The sequence below is a fragment of the Muscardinus avellanarius genome (assembly GCF_963383645.1).
Source record: "Muscardinus avellanarius genome assembly, chromosome: 6".
Taxonomy (NCBI): domain Eukaryota; kingdom Metazoa; phylum Chordata; class Mammalia; order Rodentia; family Gliridae; genus Muscardinus; species Muscardinus avellanarius.
The window spans coordinates 5,457,801-5,481,181 of NC_137791.1; the positions used below are offsets into that span (position 1 = coordinate 5,457,801).

Here is a 23,381-nt window from a genome sequence, read left to right on the forward strand (position 1 = left end):
TCTACCTCTGGGCTATACCCCAGCCCTATTTTATAATTTATTTGGAAAGGGTCTCACTAAGTTGCTGAGAGCCTCACTAAGTAGCTGAGGCTGGCTTTGAGCCTGTGCGATCCTCCTGTCTCAGCCTCCCAAGTGCTACAAGCGTGTGCCACCGTGCCCAGCGAAGAACATTTCATTTTTGAGATAAGAAAATTATGACCCCAGATGGTTTTAAAAATCCTACTATTCTCAGTCACATGTACAATTGCTGTTTCTCACATATGGTTTTGTCTGTTTGTGTTTGTTTGCAGTACTGGGGATGGAACCCAGGGGCGTTCTACCTCTGAGATACACTCCCAGCCCTATTTTTTATTCTTATTTTGGAACAGGGTCTCACTTGCAAAGGGCCTCACTAAGTAGCTGAGGCTGTCTGCGTGATCCTCCAGTCTCAGCCTCCCAAACACTGGGATTACAAGTGTGTGCCACCACGCCCGGCCCTCATGTATGTTCTTCAAAATGTGTAATATCTGCAGGCTGAATTGTGTGTGTGTGTGTGTGCGTGTGTGCGCGCACACACACGTGTTACTGGGGATTGAACCCAGAGGCATTCTACCTCTGAGCTACACCCTCAACCCGATTTTTAAAACTTTCTTATTTGGAGACAGGGTCGCTATTTGCCGAGGCTGTCCGTGAACCTTCTCTCCTCCTGTCTCAGCTTCCCAGGCACGGGGATTCCAGGCATGGCCCCCATGCCCGACGCAGGCTGGCTTTGGAAGGCTGGCTCACAGCAGCGGCCTCGCAGGGCTTTCCTCCACCATCTTAGCTGGTTTGCTCCTGAGTCCTCCCATACCGTAGGGAGAAGGCCACGAGCCTCCTGTAGACCCCTCCGAGGAGCGTGACGGCGAGCAGCACCGCCCCACACACGAGGCTGAAGGCCCAGCGTGGCCCGAGGTAGGTGTACACGTGGCTGATGAACACGGGCCCCAGGATGCGTGCTCCGCTCCCCGAAGCCGTCAGCCAGCCCATGTACACACCCTGCAGGAGCGGGGCCAAGCAGAGACACGCGGGTCAGGCTGTGTGCGGCCGACACAGGCTGCCTCCCGGCCTCCGCACACCCACGCCAACTCTGCTCCTTTTCAAATCAGACGCCTCTATAAACACAGCAACAAGCGATAACCTTATTTCACATTATGACCATCTTGAGAAACAGTTTTTGGGCCTGCTGATAATCATGCATGCTAAGCCAAGCACTCTACCCGAGCGTTGTGTGTGTGTGTGTGTGTGTGTGTGTGTGTGTGTGTGTGTGTGTGTGCGTGCGCTGCTGGGGATTCATCTCAGGGGCACTCTACCTCTTAGCCACACCCCAGCCCTATTTTATTTTCATTTTGAAACAGGGTCTCAGTAGATTGATGAGAGTCTCACTACTTGTTAAGGCTGTCCTCAAACCTGTGATCCTCCTGACTCAGCCACCCAAGTACTGAGATTACAAGTGTGTATCACCACACCCGGCATTACTATACCTTTTAAACATTTATGCTGTACCTGATGCATGTTAAATACTGAAGGGTAGGTACTTGATATATGTATTTTTTTAATGTTCAAACTTTCTATTTTGTGTGCGTGTGATACTGGGGATAGAACCCAGGGGCATTTTACCTCCAAGCTATACCCTCAGCCCTACTTTTATTCTTTATTTTGAAACAGGGTCTCACTAAGTAGCAGAGGGCCTCACTAAGTAGCTGAGGCTGGCCGCAAACTTATGATCCTCTTGTCTCAGCCTCCCAAGCACTGGGGTTACAAGCGTGCGCCACCACGCCCGGCCCTTATTATTTTTGAAACGGGCTTTCCCTAAGTTGCTGAGGCTGCTTCAAACCTGTGATTGTCCTGACTCAGCCTCCAAAGTACTGGGGTTACAGGAATGTGCCACTGCACCCAGAAATGCTCATGGCTTTCTACAAGCGGGATTATCCACATTCAACAAGTGTGGAAGCCGAGGCCCAGGAGCTTAGATGAACTCGTCCAGGAGATCTGAGGTTGTGTTTCGCTGGCCCCTCGGCACCACATTTTATCATGATGTCCCTCCTACGACTACACGTATCTAAAAATATACCACTTAAAAATGTTTAGTAAAGCATCACTCTATTTTTTATTTTGAAACAGCATCTCACTAAGTGGCTGAGGCTAGTCTCAAACCTATACTCCTCCTGTCTCAGCCTTCTAAGTACTGGCATTTCAGGTGTTACACCACCATGCCTGGAACTCATTACTGTGTGTGTGTGTGTGTGTGTGTGTGTGTGTGTGTGTGTGTGGTCCTGGGGATGGAACCCAGGGGCCTCTATCTCTGGGCTACACCTCTGACCTATTTTATATTTTATTTTATTTATTTATTTATTTATTTTTGGTGGTACTGGTGGTGGAACCCAGAGGCTTTCTACCTCCGGGCTATACTCCCAGACCTATTTTATATTTTATTTGGAAACAGGGTCTCACTAAGTTGCTGAGAGCCTCACTAAGTAGCTGAGGCTGGCTTTGAACCTGTGCGATCTTCCTGTCTCAGCCTCCCAAGTACGAGGATTACAAGCGTGCGCCACCACGCCCGGCTAATCATTACTCTTAATATCCCTGAAATGTAAACAACCTAAACATTCATGGCTGACTGGTAAAGTACAGTATATTTCATGACCTGCAATGCTGAGCAGGTATTAAAAAGAATAAGGCTAACACGCAGGAAAACCTTTCATATGAATAACAACTGACAGCAGCCAGGCATGGTGGCCACGCCTGCAATCCCAGTACTAAGGAGGCTGAGACAGGAGGGTCACAGGTTGGAGGTCAGTTTCAGCAACTTAGCAGGACCACGTCTCAAAGTAAAAATAAAACAGAGATGGAGGCCTAGTTCAAAGGTAGAATGAATGCCCCTGGGTTCAATCCCAGGACCAAAAGTAAAAGTAAAAAAATAATAGCTAGGCGTGGTGGCGCACGCCTGTAATCCTGGTACTTGGGAGGCTGAGAAAGGAAGATCATAGGTTCGAAGCCAGCCTCAGCAGCTTAGTGAGGCTCTTAGCAACTTAGTGAGACCCTGTTTCAAAATAGAATATAAGAATAGGTCTGGAGGTGAAGCTCAGAAGTAGAAAGCCCCTGGGTTCCATCCCTAGTACCACAAAAACAAAAATAAAAATAAATAAATACCCACTCACGTAGGTATAGATAAAAGACTGAAAATGGAAGCGTAACGTCACCCAAATATTTATTAGTAGTAACTGCTTCTTTGATATTTTTCTTTTTTTTTATATTTTTTCTAATTTTATCTAAATAAAATATGGAAATTGTTATTATTTTCACAGTGCTGGAAAATGAATTTGGGGGTTCATGTATGTTAGGCAAACACTCTACCACTGAGCTATATCCCCGGACCCTGAAATTCTTACTTAAGAACTAAATTTGGGCTGGAGATGTGTGTAGCTCAGTGGTATAGTACTGCCTAGCAGTGGGTTCCATCCCTAGCACCATGAAAAGAATTTTAAAATTTATATGCCTGCTATAAATATTTAAGATTGTTATAGTTTTTATCCACTTGTTCCTGGGGCCAGATGAAACTAAGTTCACATCCAAACAGCTATCAATTTTGATTCTCTTATTGTTGTTTAGTTTAAGAGTGAGCCTGAGCCAAGACAGAGGTGCCTGCCTACAATCTCGGTACTTGGGAGGCTAAGACAGGAGGACCTTGGTTCAAGGCCAGCCTTAGCACCTTAGCAAACACCTCAGCGACTTAGTGACATCCTGTGTCAAAATAAAAAAATTAAACAGCGCTGAGGGGCAGAGCTCAGGTTCCTGGGATGGATTTTCTCAAGGGAGATGATGTTGAGCGCACACTCGCTGTGTTCAAGCGTCTTTGAGTTCCCACCTGGCACACTGCTGAGTTTCAGCATATAAATCTTGTATAAACAAAAGTTGTGTGTTTAGGTTTAAAATGCTAAAGATGATTGAAATTCCCCAAAGCAGCATGTGTGCAACTAGAGGACAGATAGCAGCACACCTGAGTGTGCCCCGGGGTCTGCGGGGTCAGGGCAGCCCCCCTGTGAGCGTCTCCCGGGGTCTGCGGGGTCAGAGCAGCAGCCTGTGAGTGTGCCCCGGGGTCTGCGGGGTCAGGGCAGCCCCCCTGTGAGTGTGCCCCGGGGTCTGCGGGGTCAGGGCAGCCCCCCTGTGAGTGTGCCCCGGGGTCTGCGGGGTCAGGGCAGCCCCCCTGTGAGTGTGCCCCAGGGTCTGCGGGGTCAGGGCAGCCCGCCTGTGAGTGTGCCCCGGGGTCTGCGGGGTCAGGGCAGCCCCCCTGTGAGTGTCCCCCAAGAACTGCGGGGTCAGAGCAGCAGCCTGTGAGTGTGCCCCGGGGTCTGCGGGGTCAGGGCAGCAGCCTTACCTGAGGCGTTGGTCCCAGAATTTTCGAATACAATGTGTAAGACATGACATTACAGGTCGGATAACCCACGCCGATGAGCACCACGGACGTGAAGAACTGGGCCAGGTGGATCTTTGGGGTGTAGAGGCACCAGGCCTGTTCAATGGGGCAGCCAACTGCGCGTCCACCGTGATCTCCGGGAGAACTCCAAGGACCGGTAAGAATCTCCCCGAATGTGGTATTAGGGACGGAATTGTTATGTAAATCTACAAAAACAAATTTAGTTTAGTGTAAGCCTTGTTAAAAAAGATAAAAGGGGATAATGTTATAAAATGATGTCTGTCTGTACCTTCCCACTGTATGTTGGGGAATTCATCTCCCCAAGGTAACAGGATAAAGAAGCTGACCCACACCACGGTCAGTCCTCCCAGGAGGATGGCACGCTCGCCCATCCTGTGACGAACAGAAACTCCTTTACTTTAAAATGAAATAGTATAACATATAAAGGCTATAAATAAGATTTTTATCTTTATAGTGATGTATATCAATTAATAAGAAAGCAAAATATAACTTCCCATTACAAACAACCAAGACTGCTCTGATTTCAGGACATCTGGGACAGAAAATCCAAAGGTGAACCGAGAGAGCTTTTTTATTGGGGGGGGCACTGGGGATGGAACCCAGGGGCATTCTAGCTCTGAGCTACACCCCCAGCCCTATTTTTTATTCTTTATTTGTAAAACGGGTCTCACTAAGCTGTGGAGGGCCTCACTAAATAGCGAGGCTGGCTGAGAACCTGTGATCCTCCGATCTCAGCCTCCCAAGTACTGGGCGTAGAAGCGTGCGCCACCACGCCTGGCTCCTAGACATCTTTTCACACCACAAAGCACAGAAGCTCTCAGTGCAATAATGAAGACAGAAGGTGGAAGTGTGAGGAGCTGGCCACGGCATGACAGCGTGAACACCAAGGCGACAGGCGGCACAGGACGGGCACAGGGAAGTGTTACTAGAATCGATGAAGTCGCGACACTAAAACAAAACCTTCACTGGCCACTTTGTGAGAATGCTAGAAACCAACTTAGTATTCTAAAGACCAGTTCATCTAGTCTTGTCTGCTTGTCATCCCAGTACTTGGGAGGCAGAGACAGGAGGATCGCAGGTTCGTGGCCAGCCTCAGCTACTTAGTGATACCCTCTGCAACATAGAGACCGTTTCAAAATAAAGAATAAAAATAAGGCTTGGCTGCCCATGGGTTCAATCCCCAGTACTGAAAAACAACAACAAAAAACAAAACAACAACAACAACAAAAACCATACAACTTACTTTTTGGAAAGTAATTTAACTCCCATGAAAACACCAACTGCTTCAACCCCAAGAGCAGCAAGTATGATTCCATTATACAGTACAGCTTGTTCCTGAGTCCAGGCGTACATATCCATTGTTAGTGGAGTAAGGATGCTAAGAAAATCAAAACAGAAATGCGTATTTTACTTAAATCACAGTATTGTTATTTAAAGTGAAGCATAAGCCTCAAGAGTGATTCCTACACATTCAAAATCCCCAGCCCTTTTAACAACAGACCTATATACTAAGGAAACATTTAAACACATTTTAAGCACATTTTGTTGCTATGTGCCTAATTCTGAATATTTGTATTTTCATTTTTAATATTTATATTAATTATATAAGTAATATAGTCACCTTGCAAGTAGTCTGAAAAATAGGAAACCAATGAAAACTCCTAACATTCTAACATAGCTGGTCTTGGTTGTCTATGATTTAAACTGGCCACTTTTATCTGAGTGTGGTAGAACACACCTAATGTCATCCCAGTTCTTGGGAGGCTGAGGCAGGAGGATCGCAGGTTCGCAGACAGCCTCCGCTACTTAGTGAGGCCCTCCACAACTTAGTGAGCCCGTTTTGTAAAAGGTAATGCTGGAGCTGAAGCTCAGAGGTCAAATGGCTGATTTCCATCCCTGGTACCACAAAAAAAAATAAATAAACCTTACATAATTTTTAATGAAATCTATAGGCCTAATTAACTCCATATTAAGAAATACAAGTTTAAAAAAATCTGATTTGATGAAGACAAAATAAAACTCACGTTTCAAAAAGGGCAAAGATAAACAGAACCACAAAAAACAGAACATTGGTGGCTACAACAGCAACTTTATCGATATTTCCTTGAGGAATCTCAGCTTCATCTGCTCTTGCTATAGGAAAACAGAAGAAAAAGGATATCACCTATGTATCTAAATTTTTTGCAAGACACTAAAATAACTAGAAATTACATATAGCTAAATAAATACTTAAAATCATTTTTAGACTTCAAAGCCGTTTAAAAGTGACAGGATTTATATAACAGAAATACATTTAAAATGTCATTTAAAATAAAGTGAGAGCTGAGCCGGGCGTGGTGGCGCACGCTTGTCATCCCCGCGCTTGGGAGGCGGAGACAGGAGGATCGCGCAGGTTTGAAGCCAGCCGCGCGCGCTAGCTTAGGAGACCCTGTTTCCAAATAAAAATGTAGAAATAGGTCTGGGAGTGTAGCCCGGAGGTAGAAGGGCTTCCAGGAACCCCAGTACCACCAAAAAGAAAAAATAAATAAATAAAATAAAGTGAGAGCTGGCTATGTGGCACACGCCTGTAATCCTTGTACTTGGGAGGCTGAGACAGGAGGATTGCAGGTTCAAGGACAGCCTCAACAAGTTGTGAGCCTCTCATCAGCCTAGCTAGACCCTGTTTCCAAATAAAAAATAAAATTGGGCTGGGGGTGCAGCTCAAAGGTAGAATGCCTCTGGGTGTAATCCACAATACCACCAAAAATAAAAAATAAATAAGGCTGGGTGTGGTGGAGCACACTTATAATCCCCGCGCTTGGGAGGCTGAGACAGGAGGATCGCGCAGGTTCAAAGCCAGCCTCAGCTACTTAGTGAGGCTCTTAGCAACTTAGTGAGACCCTGTTTCCAAATAAAATATAAAGTAGGTCTGGGAGTATAGCCCGGGTTCTACCCCCAGTACCACCAACAACCAAACAAACAAAAACAAAAGTAAATAAGCTGGGCGTGGTAACTCATGCTTGTAATCTCAGTACTTAGGAGGCTGAAACAGGAGGACTGCGGTTTACAGACAGCCTCAGCTACTCAGCGAGGCCCTTTGCAGTGAGAACCTGTTTCAAAATAAAGAATTAAGAAATAAGGCTGGGGGTGTAGCTCAGAGGTAGAAAGCCCCCAGGTTCCATCCCCAGTACTGCAATAAATTAAATAAATGGAGTACCCGTCCCAGTGACACATGTCCATAATCCCAGTGACTTCGTAGGCTAAGCAGGAGGATGGCAGGTTTGAGGCCAGCCTCAGCAACTTAGCGAGAACCTCCTCAACTCAGTAAGAACCTCTTTCAAAGTGAAAATAAAGCAGGCATGGTGGTGCCTGCCTGCCACATCAGAACTCGGAAGCTGAAGCAGGAGGACTGCAGGCTCACAGCCAGCCTCCGCTACTCAGTGAGACCCTATTTCAAAATAAAAAATAATAGAGGGCTAGGGGTATAACTCAAAGGTAGAATGCCCCTGTCTTCAATCTCCAGCACCACAAAAAATAAATACAAAAATAATAACTAAAATAAAGTAGGGCTGGAAGTATAGCTCAGAGGTAGAATGCCCCATTCAATCCCTAGTACTAAAAAAGTAAATGAGCCGGGCGTGGTGGCACGCTTGTGATCCCAGCATTTGGGAGGCTGAGACAGGAGGATCGCGGTTCACGGACAGCCTCAGCTACTTGGTGAGGCCCTCTGCAACTCAGTGAGACCCTGTTTCAAAATAAAAGAATAAAAAAATAGGGCTGGGGGTGTAGCCCGGACGAAGAAGGGCTTCCAGGAACCCCAGTACCACCAAAAAAATAAATAAATAAAAATAAAAATAAAAAGTAAATAAAATATACATTTAGGTACTTATAGTTTTAAATATCTTTCCCAAACACCCATTTTATTGTCCTCAAAAGCAAAACCTAATACCAAATGGACAGAATCATTAGACACACTCTGATAATGTCAAAGTAATTTACTCAGATAGCTTAAAAGTACCTTCTTCAAAATTAATACTTTTATACTGTCGTCCGGAGTCGTCCACACGATGTTCTCTTAAAAAGAAAAATATATTTTCAAAATGATTAGTATAATATAAAACAGTTAAAATTTATTACTAGCATTCTATTTTTTCACACTTTGGTATAGTTTTGTTTTTGTTTTTGGTACTGGGGATTGAACCCAGGGGCGTTCTACCTCTGACCTACACCTCCAAATCTATTTTTTGTAAATTATGAAACGAGGTCTCACTAGGTTGCAGAAGGCTTTGCTAGATAGCTGAGATTTGCTGTGAACCTGTGATCCTCCTGTCTTAGCCTCCCAAGTACTGGGATTATAATTGTGTACTACCACGCCCAGCTATTCTTTTATTTTGAAACAGGGTCTCGCTAAGTTGCTGAGGATGGTCACAAACCTGTAGTCCTTCTGTCTCAGCCTCCTAAGGAGTGGGATTATAAGTGTTCATCACCATGTCCAGGGTAATTTTATTATTTAGATACCAATCAAATAAATTTATATGGCTGGGCATATAAATGGTGGTACACGGTTCAAAAGTTCAAAGCCAATCTCAGCTACTTAGTGAGACCCTGTTTCAAAAACAAAATATAAAATATAAAATAGGTCTGGGAATATAGCCCAGAGGTAGAAGGCCCCTGCATTCCATCCCCAGTACCGCACACACACACACACAAAAACAAAAAGAATAAAAAATAGAGCGGGGGGTGTAGCTCTGAGGTCGAATGCCCCTAGGTTCCATCCCCAGGCCCCCCAAAAAAAGAAAAAATAGGGCTGGGGTATAGCTCAGAGGTAGTAAAACAAATAAAAATAAATAAATGCTTTTCAGAAAAGAGATTTCATGGGGATAGTTTTGCTCCATAACACAGCCTTGATCGTTTTACAACCCACAAGAGGTTACTGCTTCTAATTACCTTAATATGCCCAGGATCAGGATGGCATTTACGACTCCCAGGGAGGCGCTGAGTAAGACCGGCGCCGTGTACATGTTTATCTGCAGCTTTACCAGCTCCCATGTCACGCCCTCTTCTCCAATTAGTGCAAAACAGGTCTGAAACACTTAAGGTAAAACGCACACAGATGAATTCTCGTATAGAAAGCGCAGGCGACAACAGGAAAGCCTTTTACCAGCGAATCGGAAGAGGCACGAGGAACTCCTCCGTCTCTGAGCATGCGCTCTCAAGAGGAGCTAGAAAATGGTTCTTGGTGGGTGACAAGCAATTTTCTCTATGTAGGAAGCACACATATCTAGAGGAATATATGATAATTGTGTGCTATTAATATGTCTCGGGGGTGAAACAATTAGCAAAGAACTGTCTAAAATGCTAAGGGAACAATAATGAGTGAAAGGCCGAGAGACACTGCTGTACACACCTTCACAGAGCGCTACCTAGACTAGGTCGAAAGTTGAGCCGGGCGTGGTGGGCACGCTTGGAACCCCAGCATTCAGGAGGCTGAGGCGGGGGGATCGTGGTTCTCAGCCAGCCTCAGCTACTTAGCGAGGCCCTCTGCAACTCAGCGAGACCCTGTTTCAAAATAAACAATACAAAACAGGGCTGGGGGTGTAGCTCGGAGGTAGAATGCCCTTGGGTTCCATCCCCAGTACCACAAAAAAAAAAAAAAAGAAAGAAAGAAAGAAAGAAAGAAAGAAAGAAAGAAAGAAAGGAAAAAAGAATTTTCTTCCAATAAGAAAAAGAAAATAAACTCTTGCAAAGATGCCAACTAACAATTATTTGACAGTCAGTTATATTTGAACCCAATAGTTTCCATTTCCTATCTGGGTAACCCTGGACAATTTTCTGGATTCTCCATTCTTTGGCATTCTCAGCTATGAAATGGGACTAAACGCACTTAATTTAGGGAACTGTGCCAGGGTGATATGCGCCCGGCTCACTACTGGGCCCACAGTGTTCCAGGCTGGGCTGCAGCAGGTGCACAGTGCCTGCCCAGCACACAGGCCCGGGGCGTTGGGCTCCAGAATGAGAGGGAGTTTCCTTCCCGGGTGGGCACGCAGCTGAGTGGTGGTGCACGTGCCCGGCGTGTGCGAACCCCGGCACTGCCCAAACAGACAAAAGGGGCTTCCCTCCCTTTATCCTCAGCCACGCGTGCCACACTCATCTTGCATTTAAACCTCAAAGGTCTCCAACTCCAATGTAAGGCCAAGCGAGGAGCGCCTACCCGGACCCAGGATGAAGCCCAGCGCCTGGCACGTGCTCGTGTTCGCCATGGAGCCTGTTCTCTCCTGGAGGGACGTAGCGCCGGCGATGTAAGACCTAACGACCGCGACGTTGCCTAGGAAAAGACACAGGCCCGGCAAAGGAAAACATCCTCCAGTTAAACCATTCAACTCGGCTTTACACAGGAGAAGAAATACGAGTCAACGGGATGGTCACTGCTTTCTTTTCAGAATCACACAAACCACGTAAAGTATTCTACTCAACAATTGCATCAAATCGTGGGACAAAGTACTTTTAGTAATGTAAAACCTGCGTGTGTGTGTGTGTGTGTGTGGTACTGGGGATTGAACCCAGGGACATTCTACCTCCAAGCTACACCCCCAGCCTTATTTTATGTTTTATTTTGAAACACAGTCTCACTAAATTGTGGAGGGCCTCACCAAGTTGCTGAGACTAGTTGTGAACCTACGATCCTCCTGTCTCAGCCTCCCAAGTGTTGGGAATTACAGGCGTGTGCCACCACACCCAGCTTCAGTTAGATTTTAATAAATAAGAAGATGGCCAAGCCTGGGCTACTTAGCAAGAATCTGTTCAAAATTTTAAAAATTAATGAGGACGAACATGGAGGGAATGGGGTGGGAACTGGGTCAGGACTAACTGGATGATGTGTGCATGTAGGCCTCTACCCGCCTGTACTCCACTAAGATACACGGGAAGGACCTCGATGCACCAATAAAAATTTTTTTTAAAATTTAAAAATTAAGGCTAGGCGTGGAGGCGCATGCTTGTAATCCCAGCATTCAGGAGGCTGAGACAGGAGGATCACGGTTCACAGACAGCCTCAGCTACTTAGTGAGGCCCTCTGCAACTCAGTGAGACCCTGTTTCAAAATAAAGAATAAGAAATGGGCAGGAGGTGTAGCTCGGAGGTTGAATGCCCCTGGGTTCCGTTCCCCAGGCCCGAAAAAAAAAAAAAATTAAATTTAAAAATTAAAAAGGAGCTGGGTGTGGTGGCGCATGCTTGTAATCCCCGTGTTTGGGTGGCCAAGATGGCAGGACTGCAGGTTCGAGGACAGCCTCAGCAAGCAGACTGTCGACAACCTCGGGAGACCCTGTTTCAAAATAAAAATGAAACAGGGCTGGGGGTGTAGCTTGGATGTGTGTGTCAAGCCGTGAGCTATGAGACGGAGGAGAAATGGGCTGGGCAAGAAGCCGTACGTGTCAGGGCGAATGTGAACCAGACAGCAAGATGTGCGCAAACACATTACCTGCTCCGAACCCCACCAGGCCACGCGCAGCCAGCATGTAGTACTTGTTATGAGAAGCTGGGAGGTGGACGTATGCGTAGAGGCAGTTGGCTGCCACGGAAATAAAGATAGAGACGATGAGAGGCTCCTTTCTTGGCCTATAATTAGACCATAAACCAAACATAGGTGACGCTACCATCTGGCCAAGACTAAACGAAGCAATAACCCAGCCCAAAAAACTTGCATCGGCTGTCTGATCAATCTGCAGAAGAAAGCACAAAGCTTTAAGAATTGTTATCTGAGAAAAGGAAAGTTTAAATCCTAAAAACGTTTGTCTGGCCATATGAAAATTTCTATTAAAAAACAATCCTATCACAGAGGTTCTATAGCTCTACTACTTGCAGTAGGGATTGAGACTTCTGACACTGCACCATCAAGGGTGCTGCCGATTCACCACATACAAGGAGAGAGTGCTTGGGAAGGCTCATCGTTTAGGCTGAATACAGAAATCAATAGCTCATCAAAGTCCAGTTAAAAGATACACTCTATATGGCAAAGACTTCATAAAAATAATATGCTAGTCTTTAACCTTCCCTCCTTCCTTCCTCCTTCCCTCCCTCTCTTCCTTCTCTTTCTTCCTTCCTTTCTTTCTCTTTCTTTCATCCTGGGGACAGAAACCAAGGGCATTCTACCTTTGAGCTACACCCCCAGCCCTTTCTATTTTATTCTTTTAAATTTTGAAACAGGGTCTCAATAAGTTGCAGAGGACCTCGCTAAACTGCCAAGGCTGGCGGTGAACCTGCATTCCTCCTGCCTCAGCCTCCCAAGTACTGCGATTATAGGCATGCACTGCCATGCCCGGTTTTTTTATGTCTCTTTTTAATCTTTAATTATTATTTTTTTGTGTGTGGTACTGGGGATGGAACCAACCAAGGGCATTCTAACTCCGAGCTACATCCCCAGCCCTATTTTTTATTCTTTATTTTGAAACAGGGTCTCACTGAGTTGCAAAGGGCCTCACTAAGTAGCTGAGGCTGTCCGCAAACAGTGATCCTCTTGTCTCAGCCTCCCAAGTACTGGGATTACAAGCATGCGCCTCCACGCCCAGCTTCCAGCTTGAATTCTTTATCAGTTAAGTGGGGATAACCTCACAGTTATAAACATTATTTGAGCCAATACGTTAGAGTACTTAAGAAGCATGTCCACATAGAGAATATACTTAACGATTATTATATAATATGAAAATAAGGATTTCTTATTATTTCCTTTAACTAATATGCAAGTTTTATTAATTATTCTAATCCATGCATGAGTACTCCCATCCACTCCCTGGCACAAAGGATAACCTATCATCCTAAGTCTGAACTTTAAATATATGTCTTCCTGGAGATCAACCCCACCTTTGGGCAATACAGTCAAAGGAATCACTTCACTGATGCCCGTCTCTGAGCCAGGGCGGGAAAGTACATATTCAGACCTGGATTTACTGTTTTGTGTTTGTGTGTGTGTGTGCATGTGGTTTTTTGTGGGGGAAAAGTTTTGCCTAGTTTCTATCTCTCTCATGGATTTTTTTTTCCAGTCCTGGAGATGGAACCCAGGGGCATTCTACCTCCAAGGCACCCCCCCAGCCCTATTTTTTATTCTTTATTTTGCAACAGGGTCTCACTGAGTTGTGACAGGCCTTGCTAAGTAGCTGAGGTTGTCTTCGAACCGTGATCCTCTGGTCTCCGCCTCCCGAATATTGGGATTACAAGCATGTGCCGCCACGCCCGGCTTCTCTCATGGATGGCTTTTAAGCTATGCAATGCACGATCGTAAAGGAGACAACAGCCTTGAGAATTAAAAATGTTCAAGGTAATAGGTAACACAGATCTGTGGTTAAGAGTCAGACTCTCATTTCAGACAGGCAGGTGTCTGTGATCTCAGACAACTTGAGTTGTTCATCTGCCAAACGGGGCTGAGGACACCCGCCTCCCGGGGTTGCAGAGAAGATGAAAAGATAAAGGAGAAAGGTTTACTACTGTGCCTGGCACACAGTAAGTTCTCAAAATTATTAGGAAATCTTAAGAAAACTCATAACTTCTGGCCAAAAAGTCATATTTGTATTACCGAAGGCCAGTATAGTTCATACACTAAGTAAATTTACCTTTAAAATTTTTTCGAAGCCAGGCGCATGCCTGTAATCCTAGTACTTGGGAGGCTGCAGCAGGAGGATTGCAGGTTCGTGATCAGCCTCAGCAACTTATGGTGAGGATCTCCACAGTTTAGTTAGACCCTATTTCAAAAATAAAATATAGAGCCAGGCATGGTGGCCTGTGCTTGTAAACCTAGTACTTGGGAGGCTAAGATAGGAGGATCACAGGTTTGCAACCAGCCTCAGCAATTCGTGAGGCTCTCCGCAACTGAGTGAGACCCTGTTTCAAAGTAAAGAATAAAATAGGTCTGGGGTGTATCTTGGAGGTAGAATGCTCCTGGGTTCCATCCCTAGTACAAAAAAATAAAAAAATAAATAAATAAAAATAAAATAATAAAGCAGAGCATGGTGCTACATGCTTATAACCCCAGTACTTGGGAGGCTATGACAGGAGGATTGTAGGTTCGCAGCCAGCCTTAGCTACTTAGCGAGGCCCTCCACAACTGAGTGAGACCCTGTTTCAAAATAAAGAATAAAAAAATAGGACTGGGAGTGTAGCTCAGAGGTACAATGCCCCTGGGTTCAATCCTCAGTACTACAAAAAAATAACATAAACTATAAACCAAGAATGATGGCACACGTTTATAATCCCAAGACTTGAGAATTTGAGACAGGTTCGAGACCAGCCTCAGCAATTAGTAAAGCCCTCAGCAACTCAGCAAAACCCTGTTTCAAAATTAAAAAAAAAAAAAATTGTAGCCAGGCGTGGTGGTGCATGCTTGTAATCCCAGCATTTGGGAGTCTGAGACAAGAGGATTGCAGTGCGTGGCCAGCCTCAGCTACCTAGTGAGGCCCTCTGCAACTCAGGGAGACCTTGTTTCAAAATAAAGAATAAAACATAGGGCTGGGGGTGTAGCTCGGAGGTAGAATGCCCCTGGGTTCCATCCCCAGCACTCCCCCACCAAAAAAAATTACACATTATATCATCTTATAGAGGGAACTTGATAAACCCAGAAGCCAATGCCCCTGGAGTCCTGAGGGGCAACGGCATGTTACCTACTCTTTTCAAAATGTTTTCTGATAACCCCAATTGCTTCTATGGAAAGAGATCAAACTAGCCCTCGGAGAGGTGGCCTGTGTATCTGGGGAGTTCACACTGTGCCCGGCGTGGCCTCCTCTGCTGGGAAGGTGGTAGTGATGCGGTGCCCCGGTAGCTCATGGGTAGGCGACCACATACCCATCTGCTTGCCTGTGGATGTCCAAAAGGACCTGACTTTCCTGGCAGAGCCCTGTTTCACTTAAATGCGTTTACACCACCATCCACCGGCGCACTGCCTACTTATGAGCCTCTTTAGAGGAGTTACTGGTAGTACTACTAGGAGAAATCAAACTACTGAGTACCAAAGAGACTCTCTTGAAAACACTTAACAATGTAAGAGTTACTACTACAGTTACTCAAGAGAAGAGTAAATAGAAATGTACTAACCTTTTGAAGATACGGCCATATTGACATTATCACAATAGAAAACCCTGTGAAGAGGCAAATTTGGTTACTTATAGCTATAATATAAATATATATATATATTGTGTGTGTGTGTGTGTGTGTGTGTGTGTGTGTGTGTGTGTGTGTGTATACGGACTTTGTTATGTTTTGGTACTGAGGATGGAACCCAGGCATTTTACCTCCAAACTACACCCCCAGTCCTTTTTTATTTTGTTTTTGAAAAAGGGTCTTGCTAACTTGCCGAGGCTATCCCTGAACCTGCGATCCTCTTGCCTCAGCCTCCCCAGTGCTGGGACTACAGATGTGCACCTCCATGTCCAGATGAAAGCCGCTATCTTTTGTGTGTGTGTGGTACTGGGCACGGAGCACAGAGACATTCTTACTTCTGGGCTTAACCTCCAGCCCTATTTTATTTTTATTTTGAAACAGGGTCTCAGAAGATTGATGAGAGTCTTACTACTTGGTAAGGCTGTCCTCAAACCTATGATCCTCCTATCTCAGCCTATGATCTTCAAACCTATGATCCTCCTATCTCAGCCTCCCAAATAACGGGATGGCAGGCATGCACCACCACACCGGGCTGAACGCAGTATCTTGAAGAGATCACTGCATACCCACACTCGTGGTAGCACTATTCCAACAGCCAAGAGATAGAAGAAACCTAGATGTTCACCGGAGATGAATGGCCAAACAAAATGTGGTACAGACCAAGGGGACCAGACACGTCACCCCAAATTATGCTGCTCTGGCAGATGATGGATGACTGGCAAATGAGAGACGGCAGGTGCAGGAGGGGCCATTGTCTGCCCACTTTCTACTCAAAAGTAAGGAGCACATTCCTCTCCTGGTACCAGAGAGAGAATACTTTTATCACTGAGATAAGTCTGCACAAATAAACTTTAATAAAATAACACTTCAAGCTGGGTGTGGTGGTGCACACTTCTAATCCCAGTTCTTGGGAGGCTGACACAGGACGATCGCAGGTTTGCGGCCAGCCTCAGCTACTTAGTGTGACCCTCTGCAACTTAGTGAGACTCTGTTTCAAAATAAAGAATAAAAATAGGGCTGGGGGTGTAATTCAGAGGTAGAATGCCCCTGGGTCCCATTCCCAGCTCCGCAAAAATAAAATAACCCTTCTAGTTAAGTGGTCTCCCCTTTATATTTCTAGACACCTTCCCACAATCTATTTATCTATAAAGACCCAAACGCAGCCCAGCGTGGTGGCTCACGCTTGTAACCCCTGTACGTGGGATGCTGAGACAGGAGGATCTCCGATTTGCGACCAGCCTTAGCTAGTGAGGCCTTCTGCAACTTAGTGAGACCCTGTTTCCAAATAAAAAGAAAAAAAGGGCTGGGGGTGTACTAGCCTTTGCTAAAATGGTATGTAACAAGTCTAACCACTTCTTCACTGTTTCACGTTCTTCTTTTCTATAAAATCTTCCTATCACATAAAAACAATTAACATCAAATAAATTTCAATGTCTTTTCCCCCCTAGCTTTTGTTTTTGTTTTTGTGCTACTGGGGATAGAACCCAGGGCCTTTCTACCTCTGGGTTACACTCCCAGACCTATTTAACACATTATTTGGAAACAGGGTGTCACTAAGTTGCTGAGAGCCTCACTAAGTAGTTGAGGCTGGCCTGGCTAGAAAGTTATTTATCTAATGAGTATAAAGTCTTGCAAGATGAAAATGTTCCAGAGAATGGTTGCACAACAATATGATTACACTTACTAATACTGGATGTAGAAATATGGTAAGATAATAAATTTTAAGTATTTTTATCACAGTAAAAGATAATCTTACAATGTTAAACAAGGCTAGCATATGACATTTTGCCTGAGTGTGTGTGTGAGTGTGTGTGTTACCGGGGATTGAACCCAGGAGTGTTCTACCTCCAAGTTATATCCAGCCCTATTTTTTCTTTGGAAACAGGGCCTGCCTAGTTGCTGAGAGCCTCACTCAGGTGCTGCGGTTGGTCTTAAATATGCAATCCTCCCATCTAAGCCTCCCCGGTACTGGATTACAGGTGTTTGCCACCATGCCCAGGTTTGTCTGGCTTTTTTAAACTTTTATATACTTTTTAGTACTTACCTATACTGCTGAGAAACATAGTAAGATACAGAATCCTAATAGATCTCCATCGGCTCTTATAGTGCTCTTCACTTTCTATACTGTTCCATTCTCTAAATATAAAGAAAAAAAAAACAGTTTGAGAATCCCTAATTTAAAAATCCAAAATGTTCCAAAATCTAGATTTTTGAGCACCAACATGACACCACAGTGGAAAATTCTACACCTGCTCTCATGTGACAGGTCGGTCAAAATACAAGCACACTAAAAAGTTGTATAAAATTACCCCCAAATATTCCAGATTGCAGAAAAGTCCAAAATCTTAAACACTTCTGGTTGCATTAAAGATAAAATGATAAACTAATACACGTCAAGTATCGCTTATCTCAACATGAGCAGGTGAGTGTGTGGTACTGAGGATTGAACCCAGGGGCGTTCCACCTCTGAGATATAATCCCAGCCCTATTTTATTTTATATTTTGAAACAGGGTCTCGCTAGGTTGATGAGTCTCGCTGCTTGCATCAAAGGCTTTCCTGAGATCCCACCATTTCAGTCCCCAAGTATTGGGATTACAGGAATGAACCACCACGCCCAGCTGAGCAGGTCTTTATGCATTAATAATCTTATTTTCTCTTTCCTAAGTTGTGAAAATGATATGATAGAGGTACAATTTACCGATTGGTTTTTGCTACACTAGTTCATCTACAAATAAGCTTTTTAAAAAATATATCCATGGACTGCCTTTATGCATCATTGTGTAGATATTTGGGAACATTAAGATAACATTAAAAAGTAAAACATGCTGAGCGTGGTGGCACACGCTTGGAACAGGAAGATCACAGATTTGTGGCCAGCCTCGGCTACTTAGTGAGGCTCTCAGCAACTTAGTGAGCCCTGTTTCGAAATAAAAAAAATAAGGCTGGGGGTGTAGGTCGGAGGTAGAATGCCTCTGGGTTCCATTTCCCAGCACCGCAAAATAAACAAACAAAAAAACAAACAAACTATATCAAATCAAATGAACAAGAAGAATTAGATCTTCCGCAGATGAGACATACAAGTACTAAATATTAAAAGATTGCTACCATCATCATTATGGACACATTCTACTGCCAAACTAACTTTGCTGTAAGAGGCGATTTTAGTTGGGTACTTCAGCAAAACTGATGAAGTGATGATCTGGGCAGATGTGATGTGACTCTCACATCACCAGACCTGGGACCTCCCGGACCTGCCTTTGCTCCAACACGGGTTCCCTGTTAAGGGCACCAAAGACAGACCACGATGATGCTCCAGTCTGGACGTCTCCGACCTGGACTAAAGACAAGTATCCCAAGTCGACATCCTCCCTCCACGGGGCGAGACACCACTGTGTGTATTCAACTACATTTTCTCTTATACACACATTGTCAACAACTTCCCCTCTACACTGCATGGTATTTTTCTATTTCTAGCTGCCCTAACAACAATGGAGTTGTGTAAAACAATGTATTTTTTTTTCTTTGGGAAATACAGACTGTGATAAAGTGCTTGGAATACAGTGTTGTAATGTCTGCAACCTCTTTCTGTGTGGGTGTAATACTGGGGATGGAAACCAGGGGTATTCGACCTCTGAGCTACATTCTTAGCCCTTTTAATTTATTTTTTGTTAATTTGTTTTTTGTGGTACCAGGAATGGAACCCAGCGGCTTTCTATCTCTGGACTATACTCCCAGACCTATTTTATATTTTATTTGGAAACAGGGTCTCACTAAGTTGCTGAGAGTGTCACTAAGTAGATGAGGCTGGCTTCGAACCTGTGCAATCCTCCTATCTCAGCCTCCCACATACTGGGATTACAAACTATGTGCCACCACGCCCAGCTTATTTGTTTTTTGTTTGGAAACAGGATCGGCTAGGTTGCTGTTTTTCTCAGCCTCCCAGGGGATTGTAGGCATGCACCACCTCACCTGGCCTGCAAGCTCCTTTGGCATAGTTTGGCAAAAAGAGTGTAGAGGGTGTATGTGTGTATGTGTGTTTGTGTGTGTGTTCGTGGGGATTGAACCCAAAGGCTTTTGACCATTACCCTACATCTCCAGCCCCACTTTATTTTGAAACAAGGTCTCACTAAGCTATTGTGTGCTGGCCTAGAACCTGCAATCCTTCTGTCTCAGTCACCCAAGTACTGGGATTACAGGTGTGCACCTCTGTGCGGGGTTTGAAACTCTCTTTAAGATGCTAAATCTAGAATCTCAATCTGAGGAATTGTTTATGGACAGAAACATCTGACTCTAGATGGATAGTAATATGCATCAGGCAGTCACTTGGAGAAAATCGAATCTAAAATTGTTGTTGTGGTACTGGGGATGGAACCCAGGGGCACTCTACCACCAAGCGACACCCCCAGCCCCATTTTTCCCCTTTATTTTGAAACAGTGTCTCACTAAGTTGCAGAAGGCCTCGCTAAGTAGCTGAGGCTGGCGGGGAACCTGCGATCCTCCTGCCTCAGCCTCCCAAGTCCTGGGATGACAAGCGTGCGCCACCACGCCCGGCTGCTCTGTTTTTAAGACTCCACTTTTCCTAGACCTTCCTGGGTACGCCTACTGGTCGCCATAGCTTGCACAGCACACTACCGTATATTGCAGTTCTCCTCTATAACCAAGTAAACTCTTGTATTCTAGAGATCCCGTCTTTCGGGGTTTCTTTTTAGGCGGTGAGCCCGAGCCCACGGGTCAGCACACCGGGGGCGCGATGCCTTCCCCGCAGGGTCGGTGCGGCGGCCCGGCCGGCGACGCCCAGACAGGAGCCGCCTCCCCAGCGCCCGAGGGTGAAGGGTCGCTCTACCGCCATCAGCTCACCTGCTTCCGGGCGAGCGATCGCCCAGGAGAGGCTCCCTTTCGGCCTCAGTCCCGAGGCTCGCCATGGCGGCAGCCCTCCGGAGGGGGCGTGGGCCGGCTCTCGCGACACCCTCTCCCTCCCAACCCACCGGGGCGACAGGCACTCAAATGCGCGAAAGCACCGGGCGCCGGAAGCGGACCCAGCCATCTGAGCAAGGGGCGGAGCCACCCGAGGGGGCGGGGCCTGTCCGCACCCTCCACCTCCGCTCCTGCCCCCAGGAAAGCGCCAATCGGGCTCGGGGGCGGAGCTACATCGAGGCGGGGCCTCTCTGATGGGCGTGGCCAACTGCATCCTCAGCCTCCCCCATCCCGCTGCGCTGGGGACCGCCCATGGGCTTGGGAGCTGAGCCCATGGGGGCGTGGCCGAGGGCGTGGGCGGGGCTTTATATGTGTCCTGGGTCTCCCCCTCCCCGCTGCGCTGGGGACCGCCAATAGGCTTGGGAGCTGAGCCCATGGGGGCGTGGCCGAGGGCGTGGGCGGGGCTTTATATGTGTCCTGGGTCTCCCCCTCCCCGCTGCGCTGGGGACCGCCCATGGGCTTGGGAGCTGAGCCCCGGGAAGGCGGGGCCTCCGGAGTGGGCGTGGCCTCACAACCGTTCTCGTCCTCCCCGCTCGGACGCGGCGCACCCATCGGGCTCGGGGGCGGGGCCACATGGGGGCGGGGCCCGGTGGGCGGGGCCCGGTGGGCGGGGCCTGTCCGGGCCTCCGCCTCCCGCCCGCCCCAGAGCGCCCCAGCCTCCGGCCCGCGCGTGCCTCGCCCGCCGCCGCCCGGCCCGCGGTTCCTGGAGAGGCTGCGGTGCGGCGATCGGCGATCAGGGCGGCGGAGGCTGGAGCCCCGAGGCGGCGGCGCGAGGCCTGTGAGTCCCCCGCCTGCGCTGCGGACGTGCGGGCGGCGGGCGGCGGGCGGCGGGCGGCGGGGCTCGGTGGGACACCCGCCCGCGCGGGCCGGCCCGGGCTCCGGAGGCCCGGCGCTGCTCACACCCGGCCCCTCCACGCGAGACGGCATCGAGGGGCGAGGGCATTTTCAGGAGATCAGATGCTGTGCCCCCAGGTGGTCACAGACTGACTGCAGCCCCGCAGTCAGCTTGTGGGCCAATTGGTGGCAGCAATCCTCAACAGTCCTCCATGGTGGCCCATAAAGTAACGTGTTGTTGGCGCTAGTGAGTTCATCTGATCACAGCCAACACTCCGACACAGGTAAAGCAGACGAGTTCCTGTTTTAATGAGCAGGAAGGGCCAGAGAGGTCAGCTCAGCCCGCAGTCACTCTCTGGAAGAGGCGGGCCGGGACCCAGACTTCATCCTTCCCAAGGGATATTTGTAAGCGCTCCGCGGATGCTGGGTTTTATGCCAGTTACATGTTATGTATGATGTGCCCATCACCTCTGGTTTTTGTTTTGTTGGTGAACTTTTTGTTGTTGTTGTTGTTGTTACTAGAGATGGAACCCAGGGGCATTCCACCTCCGAGGTACACCCCCAGCCCTTTTATTTTAATTTTGAAACAGGGTCTCACTAGGTTGATGAGAGTGGCGCTATTTGCTGAGGCTGTCCTCTAACCTACAATCCTCCTATCTCAGCCACCCAAGTACTGGGATTATAAGCATGTGCCACCACGCCCCACTAATCGTGAACTTCTTATCTGTAAATAACCCCGCACATTCCACTGGTGAACAACTAAACTTGAAATATGTTTTGTTAAGCCGGGAGTGGTGGCGCACGCTTATAATCCCAACTTTCGGGAGACTGAGACAAATAAAAAATAGGGCAGGGGGTATAGCTTCCATCCTCAGACCCGCAAAAAAAAAAAAAAAAAAAAAAAAGAAGAATATGCCAAATTCCAGTGATTACTTTCAAAAAGGTACACAGGTAAAAAATTTAGCATCTTTTAGCCATAACGTTTCTTTACTGTTTTATCATTTTTTCTTAATTCCTGAAGATTAGCATAGAGTATGGCACCTAAATCGTGGGCAAAGGAACTGTGTGTGTGTTTGTTTGTTTGTTTTAGCACTGAGGATTGAATCCAGGAATGTTCTACCTCTAAGCTTTACCCCCAATCCGTTTTGTTGTTGTTGTTGTTGTTGTTTTGTTTTTTTGGTGGTACTGGGGTTCCTGGAAGCCCTTCTACCTCAGGGCTCTACTCCCAGACCTATTTTATATTTTTGAAACAGGGTCTCTTATGCCAGCGGGGCTGGCTTCGAACCTGTGCCTCCCAAGCGTGGGGAATTACAAGCGTGCGCCACCACACCCGGCATCCGTTTTTATTTGTTATTTTGAAACAGGGTCTCACTAAATTGCTGAGGCTGGCATCCAACCTGCAATCCTGTCTCAGCCTCCCAAGTACTGGGATTACAGGTGTGCACAACCACGCCTGGCAGGAACTTTTTAAACAGTAGCACACACCATCAGAAAGGTTGCTGAGTATATATATAAGCTGAGTGAAAATGTACTGGATTACCTCGTTTCTTCCCCACCTTCCTCATCAGCCCTCTGAGGTGGGAACTGTCTCCAGTGAACAGAGACGCTGAAGGCAGGGTGATTAGAACAACTTGCCTGTGATCCTACAGCTGGCAAGCAAGAGTGTAAAGGAGAACATCGAGGGTCCTGAATGTAAAGTGTGGACTCTCCACCCCAGGGCTCCTGGGAAAAGAATCCTCCCCTCTACCTCTTTTGCTATGGCAGATCTGCCACCCAGTTCTTCCATACACAGTGACTCACTGTGGTGTACCAGGCCAAGCACTGCTTGCCGTTTGCAAGTTAGGGTGGCCCGCTCAAGGTCACACCGGCTGACGCGGGTATTCTGACTTTTCCACTGCTGAACCCAAGCAATGGCTTCAGTCCACAGAAGCACCAGTGTCCAAACAAATCTTTTTTTAGTACTGGGAATCGAACCCAGGGACCTGCTACCTCTGGGCT

At 46.7% G+C, this 23,381-nt stretch overlaps 1 protein-coding gene across 2 annotated transcripts; it reads right to left on the minus strand.

Moving 5' to 3' along the window:
* Positions 1 to 798: 798 nt before the first annotated feature.
* MFSD8 (major facilitator superfamily domain containing 8) lies at positions 799 to 20,497 on the minus strand (the record flags this gene model as incomplete). Of its 2 annotated transcripts, XM_080697315.1 has the most annotated exons (12): positions 799 to 1,014; positions 4,394 to 4,638; positions 4,722 to 4,825; positions 5,697 to 5,831; positions 6,478 to 6,586; positions 8,451 to 8,506; positions 9,380 to 9,524; positions 10,644 to 10,757; positions 11,910 to 12,150; positions 15,509 to 15,552; positions 17,619 to 17,710; positions 20,433 to 20,497. In XM_080697315.1, the coding sequence occupies 12 exons, from the start codon at positions 20,495 to 20,497 to the stop codon at positions 799 to 801; spliced, it is 1,566 nt and encodes a 521-aa protein (XP_080553441.1). The 2 variants fall into 2 exon arrangements, with proteins under 2 accessions (XP_080553441.1, XP_080553442.1); XM_080697316.1 differs by lacking the exons at positions 799 to 1,014; positions 4,394 to 4,638; positions 4,722 to 4,825; positions 10,644 to 10,757 and having other exon boundaries at positions 5,693 to 5,831.
* Positions 20,498 to 23,381: the final 2,884 nt, after the last annotated feature.